At 34.8% G+C, this 27,520-nt stretch overlaps 1 protein-coding gene across 1 annotated transcript in view; it reads left to right on the top strand.

The window, feature by feature from the left end:
* LOC138707426 (uncharacterized) overlaps positions 1 to 27,520 on the top strand; it is a 516,816-nt gene that overhangs the window by 422,531 nt on the left and 66,765 nt on the right. The window contains exon 6 of the mRNA XM_069836872.1: positions 22,187 to 22,335. Coding sequence (XP_069692973.1) covers positions 22,187 to 22,335 — 149 coding nt within the window. The remainder of the gene's footprint in view (positions 1 to 22,186; positions 22,336 to 27,520) is intronic.

The following is a 27,520-nucleotide window of genomic DNA, read 5'->3' as shown; positions in this document are numbered from 1 at the left end:
ATGCAAAGCCTTCTGTGAATCTCTATTTCTGTTGTTTCTTAAGCTAAGTCCTCGTAACACGATGATATTTCAAATCGATAGCGACTTCGACTCGGCGTTTCTTTTGCAGCCCAGTGTACCGTATACTTCCAGCTTGAGCGGAGCAGCGCGACTAGTATCGCTTACGTGACGTATCGCTATTGGATGACGTCACCTTATTAATAGAAGAGTCAAACGTATAAAATCATATTATAACGTCTTTTTATTGGTATCGATAGAATGGCAAATATGACAGTAGCACATCAATATACGTACATCAAATGAATATAACGCATTACATTATTTCACACAAATGAAGCTACGAAGTCAGTTGCTATAGCTATCACAATCACTGCGATTTTCTTATACCCTTCATTTGTTTATAATTATATCCATTCTCTCATCTTGGCTGAAAGAGGTTTGTCATAAAAAGTTCGATAGTGCTGCCATCTTCATGGTTTTAGTATAAATAAGAATAATTTCATTGTTGACTTGTGTATAGCCTACTCGTACATTTTCAAGAGTTTGAATGCGCTGCTATCTGCTATCTTTATAGTCATATTTGAATTATAATTCCATTGTTGAAATGGATGGAGAAATTTAGTGATAACAATTTGACAATGCCGCCATCTTCGTATTGTTATAAACTGCCATTTCAATGTTAACCTATAAAATATGTAATTTATACTGTGTATTTGTTTTGTAGGTACTTTTTTACTGTAGTCAAACCTCTACAGGATTCTAAGTTCTACATCTCAATGTTCTAGCAATGTTCTTTCATTTTTCACATTGCGCTATTGACCAGAGATTCTTCTCGAAGCTAAACAATGTTCCTTATTATTTTTTTTTATCTAATAACGAGTAGGCCTGCATCGACTTTACGCCATGCACCCAAGCGTCCCCATCTAGGAGTGCTGCGTCGGAGATATAGTTTTTTTAACTGTCATATGCGTTTCCCTCAGTACAGTCAGGAAGGCGAATACATAGTACCACATAATATGATGATGATGATGATGATGATGATGATGATGATGATGATGACGATTATGATAATGATATTAGTCAACTGAATGTTGACCGTCTTTTGTCTGCGTACTCATAGCAACTGCTGGCGTCATTTTACGTAGCGTTTCATTTTCATTCTACAATTATTCTAATAGCTCTTCCCCTCACACTCGTGTTGGTTTGCAAACCGTGAAGCGCGAAATAGGCATGATCGTAGAACAGGACCAGGAACTATAACAGAGAGAAAAACAGTATGAATACGCATGTGTTTCTTACGTCCTTGTGAGAGATCACAGACCTCGAATAATATGTAAGATTAAACTATAGTCCCGTCGCTCTAATTTCCGGCAGCCAATCGCGTTGCAGGTCGGCTACATTTAAACGTGTGCGTCTTGTGATTCGCTAATGAAGACGATATTCATTTCTTAAGGCTCGATAAATACTTAATATAATCGCCCGCCATTTTGGCTCTTTCGTTGGCCTTCGCAGAAAGCACACGAAGACGTTATTTGCCGCTCAATTATTTGCTGAATTACAGTGCGTTTGATTTATTATCATAGGAGCTACGACATGATAATGTTTAACGGCGTGGCAAATATATTCCTCGTATGGTAGCTCGGCAACGAAAGAACAAAAATGGCGAACGATACTACCTACCTAGACTTTATAGAGCCTTCACTTCCTAAGACGTAAGCAAAGAGGAAGAGTCACGCCGGGAATAACAGCGTCGCGACTTATAGTTGGTCATTTGATTCGCTCCGAAAAGCATCTTGATATCGGACAGACAACTTGAATTTCATATAGTAAAAAGATATAAAAAGTCATAAACTTACTAGAGTGCATAGGACAGTTTGAATGGCTTTGTCAGCTTCAAGTCAGTTGATTTTTCTCACTACAAGGATTACAGACACACTAAGAGACCCCAAGAATTTGAAGGAGAAGAGAATAAAAAAACTACGTAATTTGTAAGAAAAATATGACAGGTTGAATAAATAGCTGCCTATGTTAAAAGTATATTAGCCATTTTCCCAGTAGAAGTTATACCGTCACACTGAAGGACTTAACAGAAATTTGAATCATCGAGTAATCTTGTATGTAACGGTGAATGATCAGCTATGTGAACTGCAAGGCAATTGACCACTTATCTCATACGAAATACTCTATAACACTGCGGAACTTAAAGAATTTGGAAGGAAAGAATATCTAAAAGAAAACGTTACCTTTAAAGTAATCGTGGGGTAGGTAGAATAGTCATGCAAGCTACAAGCCATTTGACCATTTATCTCACTCCAAAGTATGGAGTCACACAGAAAACCTTAAATAATTTTGAAGAAAAGAATGTTGGGAAGATAAGATAGCTTTTTGCTAATGGGAGTGGATTTGGATGAAGAGCTATGTTAGCTACAAGACAGTTGATTATTTATCTCATTTCGAAGTACACCATCACACTGAGGAAATGTTAAATGTTATGTTTTATTTAACGACGCTCGCAACTGCCGAGGTTATATCAGCGTCGCCGGTGTGCCGGAATTTTGTTCCGCAGGAGTTTACTGAAATGAGCCTGTTGCATTTAAGCACACTTAAATGCCATCGACCTGGCTCGGGATCGAACCCGCAACCTTGGGCATAGAAGGTCAGCGCTATACCAACTGCGCCAAACAGGCCGACCACACTGAGGATCTTAAAGAATTTTGAAGGCAAGAAGGTCGAAAAGGAAACGCAACCTTATAAAATAATGGCGGTGGACTTGCTCGAATAGCCATGTGAACTATAAGGCAGTTGACCACTTTCCTCGCTCTGAAATACACTGTTTCATTGAAAGAATATCGATAATAAGACGTACATATAAAAGAGCAGACAAATGGGAAGTTACCTCTCGTCAGTTGGGGTGAACACAACGACATCCCTCATTTATTACTATGATGATGAAAACATGGCGATACAGCGGATATGACGTGCACACTTGAACTAACGATGCATCATTACTATTATGGATAGGGATCAGGGCCGGTTTTGCGTTCGGATCTGCCACCCACTTTTTAGTCCCTCGTGGGTTAGTAGTGGGAGTAAACAATGGGGTAGATAGATAGGCATAGTGGGGGGTTGGAGTTTTATTTACCACCAGACGAGAGGGGGAGGTAGAGGGATTTTTATGGTGGAGAGGGTTGCTTTTAATCTCATATTAATAACGATGAAGCGTGCATCGATTAAAAAACCAGTTCGTCCCCTATCAGACAGGGTGGCAATTCGCACTGGAAATTAACTGTAACGTTTCTTGCACTTGTTGGAAGGGGTCGTATTCGATTCTCGCTGAGGTCCTCCCTTCGTTATTCCACAAGTGTCTTTACATTGAAAACCAACGGAAGTAACTTACATTTCAAGTCTGTTTTGTATTTCTACTGGTTTTCTATCGTCATGTCATCTCGTATCATCATCATCATCATCATCATCACCACCACCACCACCACCACCACTACTACTATTAACAAAAGTACAGGGACATCATTTTATTTTTACTAACATTTCTAATATTAACCTTTGGACCAACGATTAAGAACCGGAAACACCGTTTGCTACCCCCTTCCACGACTGGAGTTCGATGATACTGGCGTAATACACAAACAAATCACTTAACTAGGTATAGGAGGGAAGAAAAGTAGTTAATCCATTTATGTAAACTAGGAAATATCGCGATTTTGAGTTTGATAATTTTCATTAGGTTTTTGTTTAATCAAAATACAGTAGAAGTGTTTTTACTCACGAACTGAGCTTTCCATGCGCAGGTATTCATTATGCAGTGTATATTATACTGTCTACAGCACATTAGCGTACACTATAGAGAATGAAGTTGAATTGAAAAATAATCATACTATGGATATTTAAACACATTTTTGAAAATGGTGGCCGTTCATTTCGATACAGGCTTCAGTTCTAATGTGCATATTATCGCACTATAGACTATTGTACCTAATTCCAATTACTAGGTTCGTACTTCGTATCAGTAACTCATGTTGAAATAATTCTGTACCTTCTCTATAAAAGAGACCTTACGTACTGTAAATTCAATCTTCACTTCTGCCCGATCCGAAAAGATAAAATTACTCAGACATGTTATCTACTGTCCGTCCAAGTGGTTATATCGCAGGGTCGTAGAAACGGGGGAAATCACGTGACAGTTAATTACTTAACGAGGTCCTTTCATTTAAGTTATTTTAAACAATTGTATGAGTATAATATTACGTAGACGTCCAATTCCTAACAGAAATTAATGTTCTCAGAAAAGAGCTAAGACAGCCCAGCCACTAGCATTTACAGAGAGGCGAATAGAAGCAGGTGGGGGAAACCGGGATGCGTCGTAGGCAAATGGAAAATGATGCAATATTGAAAACTCTTCCGTCACTGGAAAACGCGAACATATTTTTGGAACATACTGTTTACTATGACCGTAAGGCTACTATGACTGTATATGCGGTCTTGGATCTGTGTGGAGGACGGTTGAACTTCATTAGTAGAAGGGGTGGGAGTGAAGTACATTCAAAAACTCAGGTACAATAAAAATTGAAGTAAAAATAAAATGATGTCCCTGTATAAACAATTTGCATTCTTAATGTACCGGTGACAAATATCTAGCATGTAACCGTCATTTTGTATCACCTTGTAAAATCATTCGGATAGCCTACAAATAACAAGAGGACACTCATAGACACGGTTTGAACGCTGTGGTAGCTATAAACCAACACGCCGCCTCAAATATGTTCTTTAAATACGGCAAATTAGCAATAACAATTACTTTCCAATATCATCTTCCTCGTTATGACGTCAATTTTTCAGGGGTAGCAACACACGCAAAGCATATGCTATAACGAAAATATGCATCCCAGCAACATTACTACAGTCTTCGAATTTATACTCCACTTGTGTTTTATTTTTGATCCAGGGAAAATAGTCTACTCATGTAAAGAAAGAAGTTTTTTCCGTAAATCTGTCTTCCATTTCTACTGTACTTTCATTATATTTTTGGTTCAGAGGAAATAGAAGTGTTTTCGTATAACTGTTTTCCATTTCTATTAGTTTTGCATTGTATTTTTGGTTCAGGGGAAGTAGAAGTGCTTTCGTGTAGGCCTAACTGTTTTCCATTTCTATTAGTTTTCATTGTATTTCTTACAGATTTCTTGCAAAAACTCCAAAACGAAGTGGCTCTAGTTAGTAGGCAAATTCTCAGGTTGGACGCAGGTCGTTTCCCCAAAAAGAGGAAAACAAAACTATGTTGAAGCAGACAAAAGGATAACCAGAATTATTGAAAGATATGATGAATGTAAAGATAATGAAGACATACTTGGTTATTTGCGAGCTAATGCTCACAAAAATTTCAATAATTTTTTTCTTTCTTTAATGATGTCGTAAATCGTTAATTTTTTACTGCTTTTTCGCTTCTTTTTACTTATAGATGAAACTTATATCACAAGACCACGTTTAACCCTTGCAACTGGAAATTTATTTTAAGTTGCTATGTCATTAACTGTTTTCAAATAAATATTTCTTACACTTTAACTTCCTTGGTACTTACAGAGGTGTGAAAATTATTAGAATAATCTTAATTTTAAAGGTTCTTTAATAGTTCCTTCACAAATATTAATTGAATTGATGAATATTGGTATATATTACTATACTGATGTAGGATATATTTACTACTAACAATGTCGGAAAGCATTGTTGTACATTGGTATTTTTTTTTATTTTACAATTGTTATGGGAATTCAGAAATTATTATATTATGTTGGCGGAATTGGAAACATAAAAAATTATATGCACAAAACAGATGTATACGTTCATTTGAACCTTCACAACAATGTAAACGCAAAGAACAATTTGTTTAAAGCATTTCTTAATTAATTTTTTTTGTTTCCAATTCCGCCAACATAATATAATAATTTCTGAATTCCCATAACAATTGTAAAATAAGAAAAATACCAATGTACAACAATGCTTTCGGGCATTGTTAGTAGTAAATATATCCTACATCATTATAGTAATATTATATCCAATATTCATCAATTCAATGAATATTTGTGAAGGAACTATTAAACAACCTTTAAAATTAAGATTATTCTAATAATTTTCACACCTCTGTATTTCTTGGGACAAATGTTTTCAGGCTACAAATTATCTGGGACGAACAGTCTATACAGAATTTGTCACAGTACAAATTGTGCTTGATACGAAATATATGGTAGGAAAAGTACTGGTACGAATTCCCTGGGACAAATTGTCGCGTAATCGCTCGTATACCTAAAGCTGATAGATAACAGCCCCCATTACGTTGTCTTGTGGAATGCAAGTCAGTATTTCTATGTAGCTATCTCTACCTTCGTGCTTCACCCTAAAATGCCTCTTCGAGATACATTATTTCAATAGTTGACTATGTTTTCCCGGGCTCGTATAATCTCGTAGGCTACATCACGCAAAATAAACTCCCAAAGTGTTGCCATTAAATCCCCGTTCAATACGTACAAATGTTATTCTATGGTTTTGTTTATATTTCTGCCCTTATGTGGCTCTGATGTAATTATCTTGTTTCAAAATAAGTTCCAGTCTTTATGATTGTGTTCCGAATGGGAGGCAAACTTTCACGCCCATAACAAGCAATTGTGATGGTTTTGTGTATGAATGATCCTCTTCTCTACCACGCATGCCCAGAGTCCACTCAATCTCTCATAAGCGGATTTCTAACCGCTTCATTGTTTGTCGATCATCATAATCCATAACGACTGTGTAAAGGTTCGTTTTCATGAATATTTTTATAGCCTAGATGGAAATGATTTAATGCTTTGCAATTTACGAGTTATATAGGGGAAAACGGGGCAAAGCAGAACCACTGGGAAAAGGGCTCATTTATAAACACTAAATCATATTTAAGGGCACTGGTTAGTTACAGGGATGCTTATAGCACTTGTAAATTACAATATTTTTAATCTCTGTAATTTTAATACTCGTATTACTAAAGATAATTAAATGAAACTTTGACATAGGATAAAGCAATTTAATATAAATCATTTAAGGCAGCGTTTCTCGAACTTTTTTGAAGTGGGGACCACTTTTTAAAGTCAGAACAGTTCCGCGGACCACTTTAATCTTGTTCCTTTCGAAAGCAAATTTATCATTTTCGTAGCATATTTTAATACCAATATACCTATATTTTAAAATCGAATTAAGATTCGGTACTTTGGTCCTCTGTTATGAATTTGGGTGGTTCCTGGCTGGGTTACAGGCGCGGCGCCAGATGTGCAGGGAAAAGATGTCGAGAAACACCACGTGTATAGTGCTTTAAAACCCTCTTTTGTTGCTGAGAGTAGAGTGGGAAGTCAATAGACGGGTAGGGTAATAAATTTCATAAAATTTCATAAAATGGGAGAAAAAGTGAAATTCGATTGTCATATGTCATTTCCAAACTCTGAGATTTTCAGCTATAGTGTGATACGCAGTTCGTTTGAATTTTATTTTTTCTTCTGTCTTTTTTGAAGGACCACAAGGGCAGACCTCGAGGACCACAGGTGGTCCGCGGACCATAGTTTGAGAAACGCTGATTTAAGGCATGTAATAAGCAATAATTTTTCAAGGGTTTATTTATGAAAAACATTTCTTCAGTTGCCGAATTCTAATTTTTTCCTATTTGCATAAATTTAGGTTACACTTCTTTCAAATATTGTTTGATCTAAGTGTAATTTTTTTATAGCTTGTAGTAAACATCATTTCTGACAATTTAAACCTAAATTTTATCAAAGAAACACATTAATTGACGGAGAAAATAATTACATCCTGATTCCGTTGAAGAAAACTGATGAAGTTGGCTTTGAATTGATTGACCATCTGCCAGATGTAACATTCTTATGCTACCACCTATTTCCGAAACAAAAAGAAACATTGAAAGGAAATAAATGTTCATCGAATGAAGCAGTAGTAAGTACTGTAGAAGAATGGTTTGCAGACCAAGACCAAGACTTTTTAAAATGATATAATTGCTTAAAATGCCCGTTGTGCTAACTGTATAGAGTTAAAATATGATTATGTTTAATAAATACAAAGTTTTTTTTTTAGATACAGTCACTTTTACTATATATATTATTTTAATGTACCGAAGTACATATGATATTTCCATGCAGATATTCTGCGTCATCATACAATGAAAGAGTAATGGAACGCAGAAAATTCTCTCCGGCACCGGGATTTGAACCCGGGTTTTCAGCTCTACGTGCTGATGCTTTATCCACTAAGCCACACCGGATACCCACCTCGGCGTCGGACAGAATCGTCTGAGTTTTAAGTTCCAACTCTTGGATTCCCTCTAGTGGCCGCCCTCTGCACTACGTCATAGATGTCTATGAACGTAGGACTGAAGTCCACACATGTGCTGAGGTGCACTCTTTATGAGTGACTAGTTGGCCGGGATCCGACGGAATAAGCGCCGTCTTAAATCACGAAGTTCACGGGTTCAAATCCCGGTGCCGGAGGGAAATTTTCTCCGTTCCATTACTCTTTCATCGCACTTTTACTATGTTAGACTGAGAACTTAATAATATCTTTTCTTATAATATAATGCAGAAAATGAAAGTTATCTTTTATTTGAGCGTATAGTCCTAGTAAAGTATTTAATTTTGCGTGCTTCCTTAACCCTTAAATTGGCAGAACTTCATTTCTCACACTAGTTTATTAAACCCTGTCGGACTGTAAAGAAAACAACTATCGCAATGTCCATATTTTATATGTTGTACAATATTATTGTATTGTGAAATTTTAGTTAAATTTAATTTTCCTACCAAATTTTTTTCTATTGTTCTATTACAATTATAGCATGACAGTTCAAGAAAATAAAATAGGAAGATCTGAATTTTTACGAAATGCTTAAAATACATTTATTCATTAAGTGTCATATTCATCACATCGCTTATGTTAGTCTATGAACAGATAACTATAATTCACATTCTGTTCTTAAAGTAAACACGAACTTGATCATCTGTATATAAAGTAAAGTCGAAAATTCAAGTTTTTCGTTATACGTTACGTTTATTATACAGTGGGGTAGTTGCTCTTAACGTCCGTTGCTGGGTTAAGGGATGATTCTCTTTTCAGCTTGTACCTCCCAACTTGAAGACACTTTTCAAAATGAAGGAAAAGGAACACGTCGTTGAGATCTCCTAGCAACAAGGAACCAAGTGTAGGCGTGAGTAGAAGAGATTGGAACAAAGGGTTGAGGAAACAAAGCCAACTTGAGGATGAAAGAAACATACAAAGGAAGAAGGGGTTGGCAGTGGAGTGTCCGCGAACCAAGGCCTTATACACGTTGTCCAAAATGAAGTTTTAACAAGAAGCATTCAAGAGAGTAGAGGCTGTCTGATCGTACGATAAAGGAATTTAGTAAGAATCGCCAAAATAATTATGAAGATCTTCCAAAGAAAATGCTTGGAATATGACCTCTGAAAATCAATATCATCATCTGTTAAATATCACTGCAGAAGTTAGAAATTGGACTTTTATACCAAATCTAAAGTTCTCGTAGTTTTGAAAGAAGCTAACACTTAGTCGGTAATAATATGTTAGATAATTCATTGATTTATAGTAATATGCGTTACAAGAGCAGTGTGTTGAAGTTTTCATGTTCGAGGAAAAGTGTGAAAAAGCGAAACGTAGTTGAGTTTTTTTTTAATTTCCGAGAATTGAAAGAAAACATACCGCTCGTGTATCGTACATTATTTTGTGCGAAGATCGTTTATTACATACCTGAAAAAGGAATTTCTAATTAGTTGCAATGAAATCTCCATCTTGGTTTCTGTTCAATGACGGCAAATTTGCAAAACAAAAATATATATCTTCAACATCGTTGCTTTAAAATGTTTTCTGTGTTTACTATACTCCAGCAGGCCGTGATATACGTCTGTCTTTTTTTCCCCCCCCAGTCTATGATGAGTCTGGAATCTTGTTGATTTTTTCACGGCTTCCTTAATGTTACTTGCATCACGAATGCAGTAACTTTAGTGGAGTTGTAGAGTTTACTTAATTTTTACAAATATTTAAAAACAATAATTAACACTGCAATTTAGGTGAAATTGCAGTGGTAAGTTTCCAATTTATAATTATTACTATATTGAACGTCTCTAAAAATAATATGTTAAAAGCCTAAAGCAGTAAAATCAATATGGCACTTAAGCGGTAAGAAGAGGGAAATTGTTGTGTGTGTTAGGTTGGGAATACTGAATGTGGAATTTCAGACTTTCCGCGGATTGGTTTTGTGCGGAAACCAAGCAAATACGCACGATCTCGCACAAAATATTTTACATGCCATGCCTCTATAAGGACAATAAAGATGTAAACGAAAAGTAAACTTTTGTTAAATGCCATAGACATATTTCTATAATAATATTAATTCAGTTTTGAACAAATGCAGCACAAAGTTATAGAAGATTAAACATATTGCATGATCTATTAGAAAAATAATTTCAGCATATGAATAAGTAAATAGAATTAGAGGGAAGAAATATGTAGCCTATAAGGAATGTCAACTGGACTAATTAGAATGATAGAGGGAAAAGAAGGTTACATGATTTAGGACGTCTTGAAACCAGATGGAGTGATTTCAGAAAAAAGAAATAGATGACCAGCCCATAACTCTCTTCCTGCATATTACAATAGAAAATTGAAGAGTCTCCTCTTAGATCACGTTCTCTCTTAATAATGTCTGTAGTTCAAAATAAATGTTAAAAATTGTCGTGCAATTATATCATTAATCACTGTCTATGAATAGACTCCGCAATTTAAAACAAACATTAAAAAGGAAAAATTTAAATTAAAATTATCATCTCTTTTTCTCTGAACAATCTATCATGTTCAACAGGAACGTTAACTAAAGAATTGCAATTATAATTAGTATTTCATCTTCTCTGAAAAGACATTGTAGTTTAAAAGAAACATTAAATAAATAATTACAATTATATTAACTTCGTTTTTGAAAAGTCATTTTACTTTAAAAGGAACGTTAGATAAATAAATTACAATTGCAATTATCATCTCATAGTTTCTGAATAGCCTCTGTAATGTAAAAGGAACATTAAATAAATAAAATTGTCAGAATTATCATCTCATAGTTTCTGAATAGTCTCTGTAATTTAAAAGGAACATTAAATAAATAATTAAGGTCAGAATTATCATCTCATAGTTTCTGAATAGTCTCTGTAATTTAAAAGGAACATTAAATAAATAATTAAGGTCAGAATTATCATCTCATAGTTTCAAAATAGTCTCTGTAATTTAAAAGGAACAGTAAATAAATAATTAAGGTCAGAATTATCATCTCATATTTTCTGCATAGTCTCTGTAATTTAAAAAGAACATTAAATAAATTTATTAAGGTCAGAATTATCATCTTATAGTTTCTAAATAGTCTCTGTAATTTAAGAGTGAAATTAAATAAATAATTAAGGTCAGAATTATCATCTCATAGTTTCTAAATAGTCTCTGTAATTTAAGAGTAAAATTAAATAAATAATTAAGGTCACAGTTATCATCTCATAGTTTCTAAATAGTCTCTGTAATTTAAAAGGAACATTAAATAAATAATTAAGGTCAGAATTATCATCTCATAGTTTATAAATAATCTCTGTAATTTAAAAACAACATTAAATAAATAATTAAGGTCAGAATTATAATCTTATAGTTTCTAAATAGTGTCTGTAATTTAAAAGGAACATTAAATAAATAATTAAGTTCAGAATTATCATCTCATAGTTTCTGAATAGTCTCTGTAATTTAAAAGGAACATTAAATGAACAATTAAGATCAGAATTATCATCTTATAGTTTCTGAATAGTCTCTGTAATTTAAAAGGAACATTAAATGAACAATTAAGATCAGAATTATCATCTTATAGTTTCTGAATAGTCTCTGTAATTTAAAAGGAACATTAAATAAACAATTAAGTTCAGAATTATCAACTCATAGTTTCTGAATAGTCTCTGTAATTTAAAAGGAACATTAAATAAATAATTAAATTCAGAATTATCATCTCATAGTTTCTGAACAGTCTCTTTAATTTAAAAGGAACATTAAATAAATAATTAAATTCAGAATTGTCATCTCATAGCTTCTGAATAGTCTCTGTAATTTAAAAGGAACATTAAATAAATAATTAAGTTCAGAATTATCATCTCATAGTTTCTAAATAGTCTCTGTAATTTAAAAGGAACATTAAATAAACAATTAAGGTCAGAATTATCATCTCATAGTTTCTGAACAGTCTCTGTAATTTAAAAGGAACATTAAATAAACAATTAAGTTCAGAATTATCATCTCATAGTTTCTGAACAGTCTCTGTAATTTAAAAGGAACATTAAATAATCAATTAAGATCAGAATTATCGTCTTATAGTTTCTGAATAGTCTCTGTAATTTAAAAGGAACGTTAAATAAATAATTGAGGTCAGAATTATCATCTCATAGTTTCTGAATAGTCTCTGTAATTTAAAAGGAACATTAAATAAATAATTAAGGCAGAATTATCATCTCATAGTTTCTAAATATTCTCTGTAATTTAAAAGGAACATTAAATAAATAATTAAGGTCATAATTATCATCTCATAGTTTCTAAATAGTGTCTGTAATTTAAAAGGAACATTAAATAAACAATTAAAGTCAGAATTATCATCTCATAATTTCTGAATAGTGTCTGTAATTTAAAAGAAACATTAAATAAACAATTAAGGTCAGAATTATCATCTCATAGTTTCTGAATAGCCTCTGTAATTACAAAAAATGTCAAATACGAAATTACAATTACAGTTATCATCTTACCGTCTCTCGATGGCATCTATAGTTTAAAAGAAGCAATGATCATCTTATCAAAAAATTGACTTCAGTTTTAGTATTATGTTTATCTCATTGTTTCTGAATCTACTACGTAGTTCAGAATCAACTAATATTACCATTAATTTTCTCTGCATAGCCTGCAGTTAAAAAACTCGTTAAATAAAGAATTACAATTACAACTACCTCACTGTCTCTATATTCAGAAGTAACTGTTAAGCAAGGGATTGAATTGTGTCCAAATGGATTCTGTAGTCTTTAAAGAATTCTTGGCTATCCAATTTTTTTTTTAATCTAGAAAAAATATAGACAGTATGAAAAATGTAACCTATTATGTAGTTCACAGAGCTTTTAAAGTTTGCTTTCACTTGAAGTAACGCTTTTGTATTGTATATCAGAGTAGTTCTAATGCAATTTGCCTGCACCGAGGTCTTAAACAAGTACGTTTTTCTTGGAGTCTTTACTCTTCTGTCTTGTCACGTCACATTTCTTAAGTATTCAGCTTTCTTCTGTATTGTTATTGGTACATTCGCACAAATATGCAAATATCACCTTATCTAATCCTTATTTATGCCAATCTGCCTTTATAAGCAAACTCCGCCCTCACTGGTGTGGATTTTAACTAAACTTGATATTTTAAACTTAACAAGCATTATGGAGTATAGCCAAGTTTAGCTAAAATCAATTAAAATTATTCATAAAATGCAAACAATAAATATATCTTTAAAACTTTAATTTATTTCAAGTCTATAGGTAAGAATAATCAAGTATAATTTACTTCAAATCAAGTGATAAAGATTTCATTTTAAAATGTTTATAACATGAGAAATAATGGCAAATGAAACAGTACGATTATACAGAGTGTCCCATTTATCTTGCTCAACTTAAATATTATCTGAAGCTCCAAATGAAAAATTGTTTCAAACAAAAGTTGCTTAAATACATTGGACAATTAATACTAACCCTGTTCATTAAGTAGATACGAGTAGTGACTTTAATCTTTTTCAGGGGAGCCCGTACTTCAATACCGTATCTTAAAATGTTAAATTCTTCAATTTTGGGTTCATTTTTCTCGGAAGTTATAAAAGATACAAATGTAGAAAGATAGGGCATATGTAACAAACCTTTATATATACAACCGGCTAAATAGATTTAAAATTTCACTGAGCGATTGGAAAAAAAAATGTTTATTGATAAAATTTTTTGCATTAAGAATTACTACAAATTATATTTTTATTTTTCCTGAAGATAGGCTAAAAAAGAAATAAAATCATATTATAAAATAAATTAATTAAGCTTCCTTTATGGAAAGGTTGCCAGATTTGGCAAAGCGTATTATATGTTATTTGGAAACACATCTGAAAGGTAAAATAATTTACATTTGAAACGGTTAGGGAATCGAATATACGAAACGTCAGAAATATTTACATCTAAGTAGCATGTTTGCTCATTTTCAGTTAAGCAAAGGATAGTAAAACATTATTAAACTATCGAAAAACGATAAAAACCAAAATTTCTTTTTTTTTATCAAAATTCGGTGTACAGACCCTTAAATGAGACCATGTACATTAATTCAACAAATCAATTAACTTGTTCAAGGCCTGTTTAAAAATGTAACACAATGTACCATTCTAATAAACGAAGCGTAGAGGGATAAAAAATAATATGGAATTCATAACTGTGTACATACTTACTACAAGTCCGAAGTAAAAAGGCACTTTATAGCATTGAAATGCCTTTATTGAGTCTCATATTATAAATGGTACTACTCTAAATGGCAGATGAGACGTAGAAAACCTTTTTCCTGATCTTTCGTAAAGCTAATCATGGTAACATGATTGTGAAATGAATGAGGAACCATTTTCGATATTTCATTTCAGTTTTATCGAAAGAGAAGCTGTCCTGTAAAGGCTGGTTCACAATAAACCGGGAACGGAAACGACAACAAGAACGGGAACGGAAATTATGTTTAAATAAATATATTTAAATATGAACATTCACAACAGTTAATTGTGAATGCTCATATTTAAATACATTTATTTTAACATTATTTCCGTTCTCGTTCTCGTTGTCGTTTCCGTTCCCGGTTTATTGTGAACCAGCCTTTACTAGTAAAACCAATTAAGTCCAGTAATGCATGTTTTGTAAAAATAACAATTGAACTGTATTAATGCACGAGAAATCATAATAAATCCTTTAAATAAAGTAATTGGTTTGTTTCCTACAACATTTCGGACTTATCCGATTTTACTAGAATACAGAACACGAAAAGACAAGTTGGGGACTGTACTTAACTTATTTTACACAACAAGTGGACTTAATCGGTTTTACTAGTAACAGGACGATATGTTCGTTCATTGTGTTGTACCTTGTTCTGGAGCTAAAAAATAACATTTCCTTTAAATTTAGTGTTCCTTAGATTGTGACGAGAATATTGTACGAAATGGAAATACAGTATAAAAATTGGAAATTTATCTTTTGAAGAGGTGGAGAAGTTCAAATATCTTGGAGCAACAGTAACAAATATAAATGATACTCGGGAGAAAATTAAACACAGAGTAAATATGAGAAATGCCTGTTATTATTCGGTTGAGAAGCTTTTGTCATCTAGTCTGCTGTCAAAAAATTTGAAAGTTAGAATTTATAAAACGGTTATATTACCGGTTGTTCTATATGGTTGTGAAACTTGGACTCTCACTTTGAGAGAGGAACATAAGTTAAGGGTGTTTGAGAATAAGGTGCTTAGGAAAATATCTGGGGCTAAGAGGGATGAAGTTACAGGAGAATGGAGAAAGTTACACGACACAAAACTGTACGCATTGTATTCTTCACCTGACATAATTAGGAACATAAAATCCAGACGTTGAGATGGGCAGGACATGTAGCACGTATGGGCGAATCCAGAAATTCATATAGAGTGTTAGTTGAGAGGCCGGAGGGAAAAGGGCCTTTGGGGAGGCCGAGACGTAGATGGAAGATAATATTAAAATGGATTTGAGGGAGGTGGGATATGATGATAGAGACTGGATTAATCTTGCTCAGGGTAGGGACCAATGGCGGGCTTATGTGAGGGCGGCAATGAACCTCCGTGTTCCTTAAAAGCCAGTAAGTAAGTAAGTAATGCATTTTTTGTAAAAAGAACAATTGAACTGTATTAATGCACGAAAAATCATAATAAATCCTTTAAATAAAGTAATTGGTTTGTTTCCTACAACATTTCGGACTTATCCGATTTTACTAGAATACAGAACACGAAAAGACAAGTCGGGGACTGTACTTAACTTATTTTACACAAAAAGTGGACTTAATCGGTTTTACTAATAATAGGACGATATGTTCGTTCATTGTGTTGTACCTTGTTATGGAGCTAAAAAATAACATTTCCTTTAAATAATTGTTTTGATGTACCGAAGTACAAATGATGTTTCCATGCAGATATTCTGCGTCATCATACGATGAAAGAGTAGTGGAACGAAGAAAAATTCTCTCCGGCACAGGGATTTGAACCAGGGTTTTCAGCTCTACGTGCTGATGCTTTATCCACTAAGCCACACCGGATTCCCATCACGGTGTCGGATCGAATCCTCTCAGTTTAAGTTCCACCTTTTGGGTTCCCTCTAGTGGCCGCCCTCTGCCCTCCTTTAAATTTACTGACCCTTAGATTATTCACATTGAATTTAAGGCAATTTTGTGTACCAATTTTGGAAACATTTATTTCACCAGAATTCTGACACTGGTAATGCAAAATTACGTGTCATTTGCATGCTATAGTTTACTTTGATCCTATCGGGCTTTGACGTAGTGTTCAGGCTTCCACGCCCTTGTGAATATTACGGCCAGCATCTTGAGTAGTTTAACGACATTTCTTCTGCTACATTGGCTCGCACGTTCTCACCTCGCGACCACACAATTTCCCTGCTCCTCTCTGCTTCCTGCCCCGGATTGAGTCGGTCAGCATTCAGTGAGCGCCTCTGCGCCCGCCATGTAAATCTCCTCATGCTATCACTTCGTCAACAGCTCTTTATCTCTGCCCCCGCGCACGTGTTGCTGGGACGACGTTTGCCACCGCGACGTCCAAAACCGAATATCAAATCTTATGTGAAATGTGTAATATTAGTCCCCTCTGTCCCCACCAACCCACTTTCCATCCCCTTACTCATTTCTCCATTTATTCCTCTTCCTTTCTTTCCCCCCACCCCACTCTACTCTCCCTCTCTGTCCTTAGCTTCACTTTTCTTCCTTTTCCCACTTTCTTTCCATCTCTCATATCTTTATCACGAGTTCCTCTATCTCTTACTCTTTCTTCTTTCCCTTCTTTTCTCTACATTTTTCGCCTGATCTTCCTCCATTCCTCCCTTCCTCTGACTGTCTCTCCATGTCTCTCCCTGCATCTCTTTCTTCCTGCGTTTCAATTAATTTTCTTTCATCCATATCTCCCCACTTTTCTCCAACTCTTCTTTCATGTCTTTCTCTCACCTATTTATTACCCATTCTCTCTCTTCCTTAGTCTTCACTTTTACTTCTTCCTCCCTCTGTCCTTTCCCCATCTATCTACCTCTTTGTCAATGCCTATCTGTCTGTCTATCTATCTATCTATCTATCTATCTATCTATCTATCTATCTATCTATCTATCTATCTATCTATCTATCTGTCTGTCTGTCTGTCTGTCTGTCTATCTATCTAGCTATCTGTCTGTCTATCTATCTAGCTAGCTAGCTAGCTAGCTAGCTAGCTGTCTGTCTGTCTGTCTGTCTAGCTATCTATCTATCTATCTATCTATCTATCTATCTATCTATCTATCTATCTATCTATCTATCTATCTATCTGTCTATCTAGCTAGCTAGCTAGCTGTCTGTCTGTCTGTCTGTCTGTCTATCTAGCTATCTGTCTGTCTATCTATCTATCTAGCTATCTGTCTGTCTATCTATCTGTCTATCTATCTATCTATCTATCTATCTATCTATCTATCTATCTATCTATCTATCTATCTATCTATCTATGTATCTAGCTAGCTAGCTATCTGTCTGTCTATCTATCTATCTATCTATCTAGCTATCTATCTATCTATCTATCTATCTATCTATCTATCTAGCTATCTATCTATCTATCTATCTATCTATCTATCTGTCTGTCTGTCTGTCTGTCTGTCTGTCTGTCTGTCTATCTATCTGTCTGTCTGTCTGTCTGTCTGTCTGTCTGTCTAGCTAGCTAGCTATCTGTCTGTCTATCTATCTATCTATCTATCTATCTATCTATCTGTCTGTCTATCTATCTACCTATCTATCTATCTATCTATCTATCTATCTATCTGCCTGTCTATTGTATCTGTCCATGAATTTATCTATCTATCCATCTAATTTACAAAACTTACTTGTCTACCTAATCTGCCTATCTGTTTCTTTATCTATTCATACATATAACGTAATCCTATCTGTCTAGCTATCTATCTATATATCTATTTATCTATCTATCTGTCTGTCTATCTATCTATCTATCTATCTATCTATCTATCTATCTATCTGTCTATCTGTCTATTTTAATACAATCTATGTAGCCAATCTAGTTTAATCTAATATAATTTATCAAGTCTATATATCTAATCTGTTCTACCTAATTGATCTATCTAATTTACGTAATATATCTACCTGTCTGTCTGTCTATCTAATATATCCATCCACCTATCTATCCTATCTAACCTATCGGTCTAATCTGTCCGTCTATATATTATTTCTTCCTTCCTTCCTTTCTTTCTCTCTGTCTCTCCCTATTTTTCTTTTCTTCTTTCTTTCTGTCTATGTCTGTCTCTGTTATCTATTCTATCTGATCTATCTAATCTGATACTTATCTATATATTCTTTCTTTCTATTTAACTATCTTTCTTTCTTCTTTTCTTTCTTTCCTTTTATCTTTATTTCTTTCTTTCTCTCTGTCCCTGCCTTCTTTCTTTCTATCTGCCTCTCAATATTTATATATTATCTATCATAGGATATCATATACATATATTTGTCTATGTATCTATCTGAATATGTGTAATTCCACTTACAACAATGTACTCTTCCTCCTAAGTTTCGCCTAAATTGTACTTTATTTCGGTAAGTGATTTTCATGAGAAGCCGTGAAAACAGGTACACCAACCGCATTATCTTTAACTCTTCATCTGAGATAATGTGTTAATTTTAACCGATTTTGGTTGTTTCGTAGGCCTATATGAGTATTATTGTTTATAACTTCTTTAATGACTTATAAATTACGAATAACTTATACAGTATGCTAGTGATTACAGTAAAGATACTTCACCGAGATTGTATTGTTCACTGAAAAGAATACCAATATAAGACAGGTATTATAACATTTATTATTATTTTATTGTCATCATCGTCGTCATCATATTATGGGATAAATAGTTTATAATTATTCTCTGGAGATTATGTCGCTGTAGACAGACAGTCTGATACTGCTGTTAGATTCACAGATTCTGTCGCTTTTTATGATTACGTTGGAACTATTTCTCCGGGAGATATAACAATAACACTGAAATATGAAGTCTGAGTGTCGACACATGCTTGTAAGATTCCTCAATACCAGGCGCACAGACTCGTACAATGTTACCCCACCCACCTCCATATCATGGTGACGAGCGGTAACAGGCGCGAAGCGCCACGATAGCAGAGTCCTCTCGCGACAGCGCCACCAAACACAAACAGAATGTTATTTTTTTGTTAGACTGATGGGAAGGGGAGGTTGAGGCTTCAGCTATCTCAGCCAACCCTCCACATAAACTGTTCGCAAAACTTTTATTTAATAGAAGATTCGTTGGCTTGACAACTTTCAGAAATTCCACGTTCACAATAATTGAATTCTCTCACCTGCAATATTTGTCTTACAGAGTAAACTGTAACCAGCCAACCAAACCGCAGAAGACATTGTCTAAGAGTTAGTTGCTACGTTGTTTGATCCGACGTTTCGATACCATTATTATCTAAATTTATTATTCCAACTTTTTTCGGGATATTTTACCCCTAAAGTAGGTAGATTTTGAGTCTTTCTTTGCATAGAAGTATGTACTCGTACAGCCATAAGCAGGCTGAGCAACTTAGAATGTTTAAATCTAATTATGAGATTATTTGTGATCATTTATAGAGTTCAGCAGAATAATGTGGCGGTTTTCTAACTAGAAAGCATAGACAATGATTCTCTCATGCCTGTGACTGGCAGATTTCTGCACTGCGTGCATACACTGTGTAAGAATGATCGACCTACATATTTCATGCCCGAGGAACCGGTTTTCAGCCTGCAGCATCTAATTGTTCTTTATTATATACCTTGATTACTCTTGAATCAATAACAATTTCTTCAATTTGTTAAATAAATAACTTTTTAAAGTTTCTGTGTTAATATTCAAACTTTTACTCTAATTAGTGACTATTTTCGGCTTGTGTCCGTCATCTTCATACTTCTAGTGTACTTTTGCGCTTTTATTCAGTTTCTTCTTGCTCTTGTCTTGATGAAGGTGTGTTTCTGATCAGGTAGTATTGTGTCGAAAAGGATGTGCGTTCTGAAATTTATTTGAGTGTTGGGGATGTCTTGTGCATGTGTTTTTATATTCCTTTATATTTCGTATTATTCTAGTGTATTTAGATTTTGGCTTGAAAAAACATTGAACCGAAAAACCAGAAACTATGTATTGTACAATACGAACTATAGGCCTAGAAACATATTGTATCCTGACGTTCAAAGATACCTGACCCTACTAATCGATAGTGATTTGTTGGTGTAAATGTGGCTTCTTCAGTTATTACTTCTATGAATAGATGGCGAAGATGACAGCAGCCAGTTTTGCCAATCGTACATAAATATACCCCCATTATGGAATTAAATTTTTCATACCACTCTACTGATTGTAAAACAACACTGGGTTTACCTGTAAACCGCTGATATTGTGAAAATGATTTAGGCTTAATCTATGTACAGTAGTGGCAACAAAAAAAAAACCGGACCGACCCTTATAGCTGATTTCAGAGCCTTGTTCACTCCAGAGCCACGATAGACTGGTGGTTCGAATCCTGCCTTGGAAGGAAACTTTTTTTGTTCCTTATTCAAATTTATTCCCAATACTTTTCGATTGCAGATATATTTAATTAACTTATTATTCTCAGAACATGAATTTTACCAGCTTATTTTCTAATGGCTTTCGAAATGGGCTACGTCAGCAGTCGAAACTACAACAATTTCAATAGATTACTCGCTATCTTGTGAATGCGGGCGTGGTATGTGCAGTGGCTCATTTCGGGGATTTTGATTATTCCGTCGGTTCGATTTTTTTTTTGCCACTGCTGTACATGGTCATTTTCCCCGACACGTTTTTAACCGTTCCAATAATAATGGTACCTATTGAGAACTAGCGGAACTATTTCAGTTTCTCAAGCTTTTATATATTTGGTTCTGACTTATCCTGTGATTAGAAAGTTCGCTTACACGATCATGAAATCGTAGGTCAGATATCTTTGAACGTCAGTGTATAAAAACAAGTGCACAACACAGCCCCAACACTCAACTAAATTTCAGAACGCACACCATTTTTGAAACTACAACTACGATCGTAAACACACCCATACCAAGGCAACAGCAATAAGTTACCGGAAACAAGCGCAAAAACACACTAGAAATCTGAAGATGGCGGAAACAATCCGAAACTAATAATTAATTAACGTAAAGGTTACAATATTAGTACAGAAAAGTTTAAAATATGCATGTTTAACAAATTTAATTTAAAAATTGATTAAATGGCGACCTTACTCGTGTTAATTATGTAAGCATGTGCGGCTTACAGCTGTTTCGGTGCTATTCGACACCATCCTCAGAGCCTACTAGATCTCGGCGCTAACTCAACTTTGCTGCCGCCGAATTCTAGTAGGCTCTGAGGATGGTGTCGAATAGCACCGAAACAGCTGTAAGCCACACATGCTTACATAATTAACACGAGTAAGATCGCCATTTAATCAATTATTTATATTCAAGTGTTAAAAGTAGTGTACGAAAGATTCAACATGAATTTAATTTAAATTCTTTATTACTAAATTTGAATTTTTAAGGCAGCGCAATAAATTGTTGCAAATCTAGTTTTGATGGCAGATGGCAGACTCATAAAAAAAAAAGCTCTGAAATGTAATGGTGACAAATGGCAGCAGCCGTAACCATGGTTACGTGATGGCAAACTTAACAAGGTGTGACATGAGGGTGTTGTTGATATTATTATCGTAGTAGTTGTTATTGCAGATGGACCGGAGATCTAAGTTGGTTGTGCTGGTTGCAGATCTGGGGGCGCCCTTCTTCCCGGGGGCGCCTGAGCTGTGGCACCACCCTCTGGCGTACTCGGCGGCAGCGGCGGCAGCGGCAGAACTCCCGGGGGCGGCGCTCCAGCACGCTACCCTGGTGCACCCTGCGCTCCACCCCCAGGTCCCCGTACGTTCCTATCTTTGACTATCTGCAGACAAACCCACCCCCGCGGAAACTCAGCTGCATCAGGCGGCAGCCGGCAGCCATCATCACGTTAGTACCTGAGTCTGACGTCGGGCGTGTCCACGGCGCGGTCGTCGCCCCGTGGACCGACCCTGTCATTTTAATTCACTGGACTCGTGTTCGTTCATGGTCGCCATTTGCGTGTAAAATACAAGCCAACACTTCCGAACACACTTAAAAATTCATACATTGATATTTTATTCTATAATTTAAGAAAAAAAAAACATTTTTAAACAAGAAGCCATTCTTAAGAACACTTAACTGTCCGAGTTACGCGAAAGCTTATAAAAAACAAAGACACTGAGATCGGCAGCTACTTTGAAGTAGTACTGACTTCTATTAACAGATCGCGCTAGTGACAGCTCTTTATCAGAAAGTTCTTCTTCCAAAGCCCTGATCACATATATAGCAGATTGATCAGCCTAATGGACTTTAAAGGCAACAACTTTCGTCAGTTTCACTTTGCTGCCATCTAGCGTCTGCAAGAAAAGTCACGTTATAACCCTTGTGGAATTGCATCGAGCAACTGTACTTCCATCTAACGGTCGTTACAAAAAATACCTTTTCGACAGTTGAGGCTCTGGTGATTGTTCTCATTTTATGTCGCCATTTCAAAACATGGGAATGGTGGCCAATCTGATATATATGTAATCAGGGTTGCAAAGACATGGAGCGCTACAGTGTTACCAACTTGGTTGTTTTCCGACTAAATCTGGTATTTTTGATGAGAATATTTTATTTTTTTTTATTTTACTGGGTTATTTTACGACGCTGTATCAACATCTAGGTTATTTAGCGTCTGAATGATATGACGGTGATAATGTCAGTGAAATGAGTCCGGGGTCCATCACCGAAAGTTATCCAGCATTTGCTCGTATTGGGTTGAGGGAAAACCCCGGAAAAAACCTCAACCAGATAACTTGCCCCGACCGGGATTCGAACCCGGGCCACCTGGTTTCGCGGCCAGACGCGCTGACCGTTACTCCACAGGTGTGGACCTTGATGAGAATAAGAGCGCACTAATGTGCATATTGTTGAGTGATTACATTTTTATTGTTATAAAGAAATACCGGTAATCAAATTTCTGCTTTTTGTTGTGTGGTATCTCTTACATTGGGATTCACAAAAGGAACACATAATCATCATCAGGTGTGTTGTATTTCGCTGTTTTGCATATTTTTTTGGCGACAACTATGAACTGCCAAACATGTAAGCGAATGTCATATGTCTTCATTTGGTCGTGTCCAGTCTCTATCATCATGGAATCCGTGCACTAGAAGTTTGGACATATCTCTTCCCTTTTTCGACGTCTTTCTTGTAGGTGGTCCGATGAGTTAGCAATATAAGGAGTTCAGACTCGCTTCTTGGATCTTCAAACAGAAATGTTTCCTTGGCCAATTCATAAGCCAGTCTGGATGTGGTCAATTTTGAGGTACCACGAGCACGTTTCAAGAATTGTGCTTCCACTTTCTCAACAGTGGCTATGTCTTTGAGAAAGAGTCTGTCCCATATTCATTCAAGACAATAGGGACAATTTTGCAGTAGAAGAGAGCCATAGCAGTGTCCAATGAGAGCATAGCGATGTTCTTTATTTGGAATATAGTTTTGTTGTGGCTGCAGCTCTATCCTATACACGAATGCTGTGTGACATCATTGCTTGTAGTATTTGAAAGAGTTTACAATTTCAAGTCGTTAGTTTTTGTACATTATTGAGTCCTGAAAACCATCTGGACTGTCTTCCTTTCATTTATGCAGAAGTGATTTCTCTCTGTTCATTCTGTCAGAACATTTAAATCTCTTTGAAGATCTTGTTTCTGTTGCGATACCATCTGCGTAGGCAGAGTTTTTTTCCTCCGAATTTGTTGCATGTCTTCGTCAATGTCGAATGTTATGACGTTGAATAGAAGATGGCTGAGTAGGTCACCTTGAAGAACACCATAAATCTGGTCTCTTTGAGTGACAGTTTAGTTGGGAAAATAGTCATTTAGTTACTAGTGGGAAATCTAGTCTTTTAAAATGTTATCTAGTTGAAATCTAGTTTTTGGGTTTGTCTTTAAATAACATTTTCTTGTGAGATATTTAATTATCGTGATGCCAATGGCACAAATTCATTTCAAGAAGCAGAATTTGAAATGTCGATGTTGGTTTTTCCATGGCCGAATTCAGAAGTCGAAAGAATGTTTAGTCAATTAAACCATTTTAAATAAAATTTAGGAACAAAATGAGTACAGACATGGTGCTCTATTCAGAAAAAATCAATATTGTCACTGTTATGAACTTCCTGCATAAATTCTTAACAAATAGGAACAACTGAGGCATACAAATTATTATAAAACCAACTCAAAGTTCCACTGCAGCTTCAACTTCTACACTTCTGTCAGTCAATCTGTGGAAGCCACTGATGAACTAGATGACTTGCCAACCATTGAGTTGGAGGTGAACTAACAAAATATCTTTCATTATTCAATATATCTAATGTTATTTGGACGATAACTGCGAAGGAAAATTAATTCTAGTTGTTTAGCATATGATGTTAATTGTTTTTTAATGTGTTTTAGTTGGAAAATGTTTGTATTGTTGGCAACACTGTAGCGCTAATGTAACAGACCAAAAATTCAAACGTTCGCTTGACATCTAATAACAGAAGGACAAGAACTTCCCGTCAACCAACGCACCACAGTTTTGCTTTACAGCAACTCGTGCACTTTCGAGTAAACCCGATTGTAGAAGTGGCAACCATGGAACGGCTCTGAGTCCTACTGGCACTTCAACACCGTGTGCCGCGTTGCAATACACCGATGAGGCGTTTCTCGTGGCGCCGTAACAGCCCTGTCCCAGAGAGTGACAAGGGTATTCTGAATCTTTTAACTTTGACGCGCGAAAAACGCCTCAAATACCACGTGACGTCTGTACCCCAAAACCACCACGTGTGTAGCACATTGTGCCCCCGAGTGAAACACAGCCAATCAGACACAAGCATCGCCTTCAAGATATTTATGGCCTTCGGCATTCACTAGAAAGAAAAGGCGAAAGAGTGTTTTCCTGATGACCGCTAGAGTTCTCTTCTGGCCGTTTTGGAACTGGTTTTTTTCATTAAATTTGCATGGAGGAAGCTTAAAATTAAATTATTTCTTCGATATATACGAAGTCTATGTTCAACAAAAGAAAAGTTACCAATTTAAACATCACTGCAGGGGAAAATATTTCAAAATCACTAATCTCTTCAGATCATTCAACATACTACTATTGTTTTACACGAATATTGAGGAAAAACCCTCATATTCGCCAATCGCAGAAACTAGGGCGTTTGCAATCCTTCTATAAAATTATTGGACTATTATTGCTTTCAGATATCAAAATCGAATGGTTTTTAAGAACGTGTTGTTAAACGGGACTTTAAAATTCGCTAAATTTTCATTATTGAGTGTAAACAATATTGTGTTGAAGACATTTGTAAGCATTTCCCTACAAATATAATGAAATAAGCAGTAGTAGAACATCCAAGAAAGAGAACTCTAGCGGCCGTTAGCAAATTCGCTCGTTCGCCCGCTCTTCGGCGTGAATTTCTGGCCTTCAATATCGAGTGTAGTTTCCACAACCGTTCTTGGCTGGTGAAAAATATTAATGCCAGCATAGGAAGGAGTTACTATATAACAAGAACAGACCATGTAGAGCCAGTGTAGGACTGAAATTGCTTTGAACTCATTTAACTGCACCAAACAACACATAATATTCTCTTCAGTTACTGTCTTCAGCAATCTTATGATTCTTTCACTGCCATCATTGCAGCACGACCTGTAGTTTTGTTACTACACTCAACGCTTAGGCTGGCATTTAAGATATAAATGCGGGTAGAAGATTGTGGCCAAAAAACACCAAATAGTAGTGCTGAATCCTAGGCAATAAATACATACATAGCAGAAGAACATGTCGACTGTTTTATTGAATGTACATTTATTTATTTATGTATTTATTTATTTATTTATTTATTTATTTATTTATTTATTTATTTATTTATTTATTTATTTATTTATTTATTTGTTTATTTATTTACTTATTTCTTCATTCATTTATTTATTCATTCATTCATTCATTACTTTATTTTTTATTTAATTATTTATGTATTCATTTATTTATTTAGTTATTTATTTGTTTATTTATTTATTTATTTATTTATTTATTTATTTATTTATTTATTTATTTATTTATTTATTTATTTACTTATTTCTTCATTCATTTATTTATTCATTCATTCATTCATTCATTTGTTCATTCATTTAGTCATTACTTTATTTTTTATTTAGTTATTTATGTATTCATTTATTTAGTTATTTATTTGTTTGTTCATTTATTTATTTATTTAATTATTTGTTTGTTCATTTATTTATTTATTTAGTTTTTTTTTGTTTGTTCATTTATTCATTTATTTATTTATTTATTTATTCATTCATTTATTTATTTATTTATTTATTTATTTATTTATTTATTTATTTATTTATTTAGTCATCCATTTATTTCTTTTATATGTATTTATTTAGTCATCCATTTATTTTGCAATTCATTTTTGATTGATTTTCATAAAAGTCTGTAGTATATATTAGAAGTATTTATTTTTGAGTCACTGACTTTACTGCAATATTTGTAAGATACAAAACCTTTACATTACTTACTTACTTACTTACTTACTTACTTACAAATGGCTTTTAAGGAACCCGAAGGTTCATTGCCGCCCTCACATAAGCCCGCCAGCGGTCCCTATCCTGTGCAAGATTAATCCAGTCTCTATCATCATATCCCACCTCCCTCAAATCCATTTTAATATTATCCTTCCATCTACGTCTCGGCCTCCCTAAAGGTCTTTTTCCCTCCGGTCTCCCAACTAACACTCTATATGCATTTCTGGATTCGCCCATACGTGCTACATGCCCTGCCCATCTCAAACGTCTGGATTTAATGTTCCTAATTATGTCAGGTGAAGAATACAATGCGTGCAGTTCTGTGTTGTGTAACTTTCTCCATTCTCCTGTAACTTCATCCCGCTTAGCCCCAAATATTTTCCTAAGCACATTACATGTTTTAAAAATCGATTTTTAAAACATGTAATGTAAAGATTTTATACCTTACAAAT

Source organism: Periplaneta americana, chromosome 1 (genome assembly GCF_040183065.1).
Source record: "Periplaneta americana isolate PAMFEO1 chromosome 1, P.americana_PAMFEO1_priV1, whole genome shotgun sequence".
Lineage (NCBI taxonomy): Eukaryota > Metazoa > Arthropoda > Insecta > Blattodea > Blattidae > Periplaneta > Periplaneta americana.
Note: the sequence above shows the minus strand (reverse complement) of the source record. Positions and strands in the feature narration are given on the sequence as shown.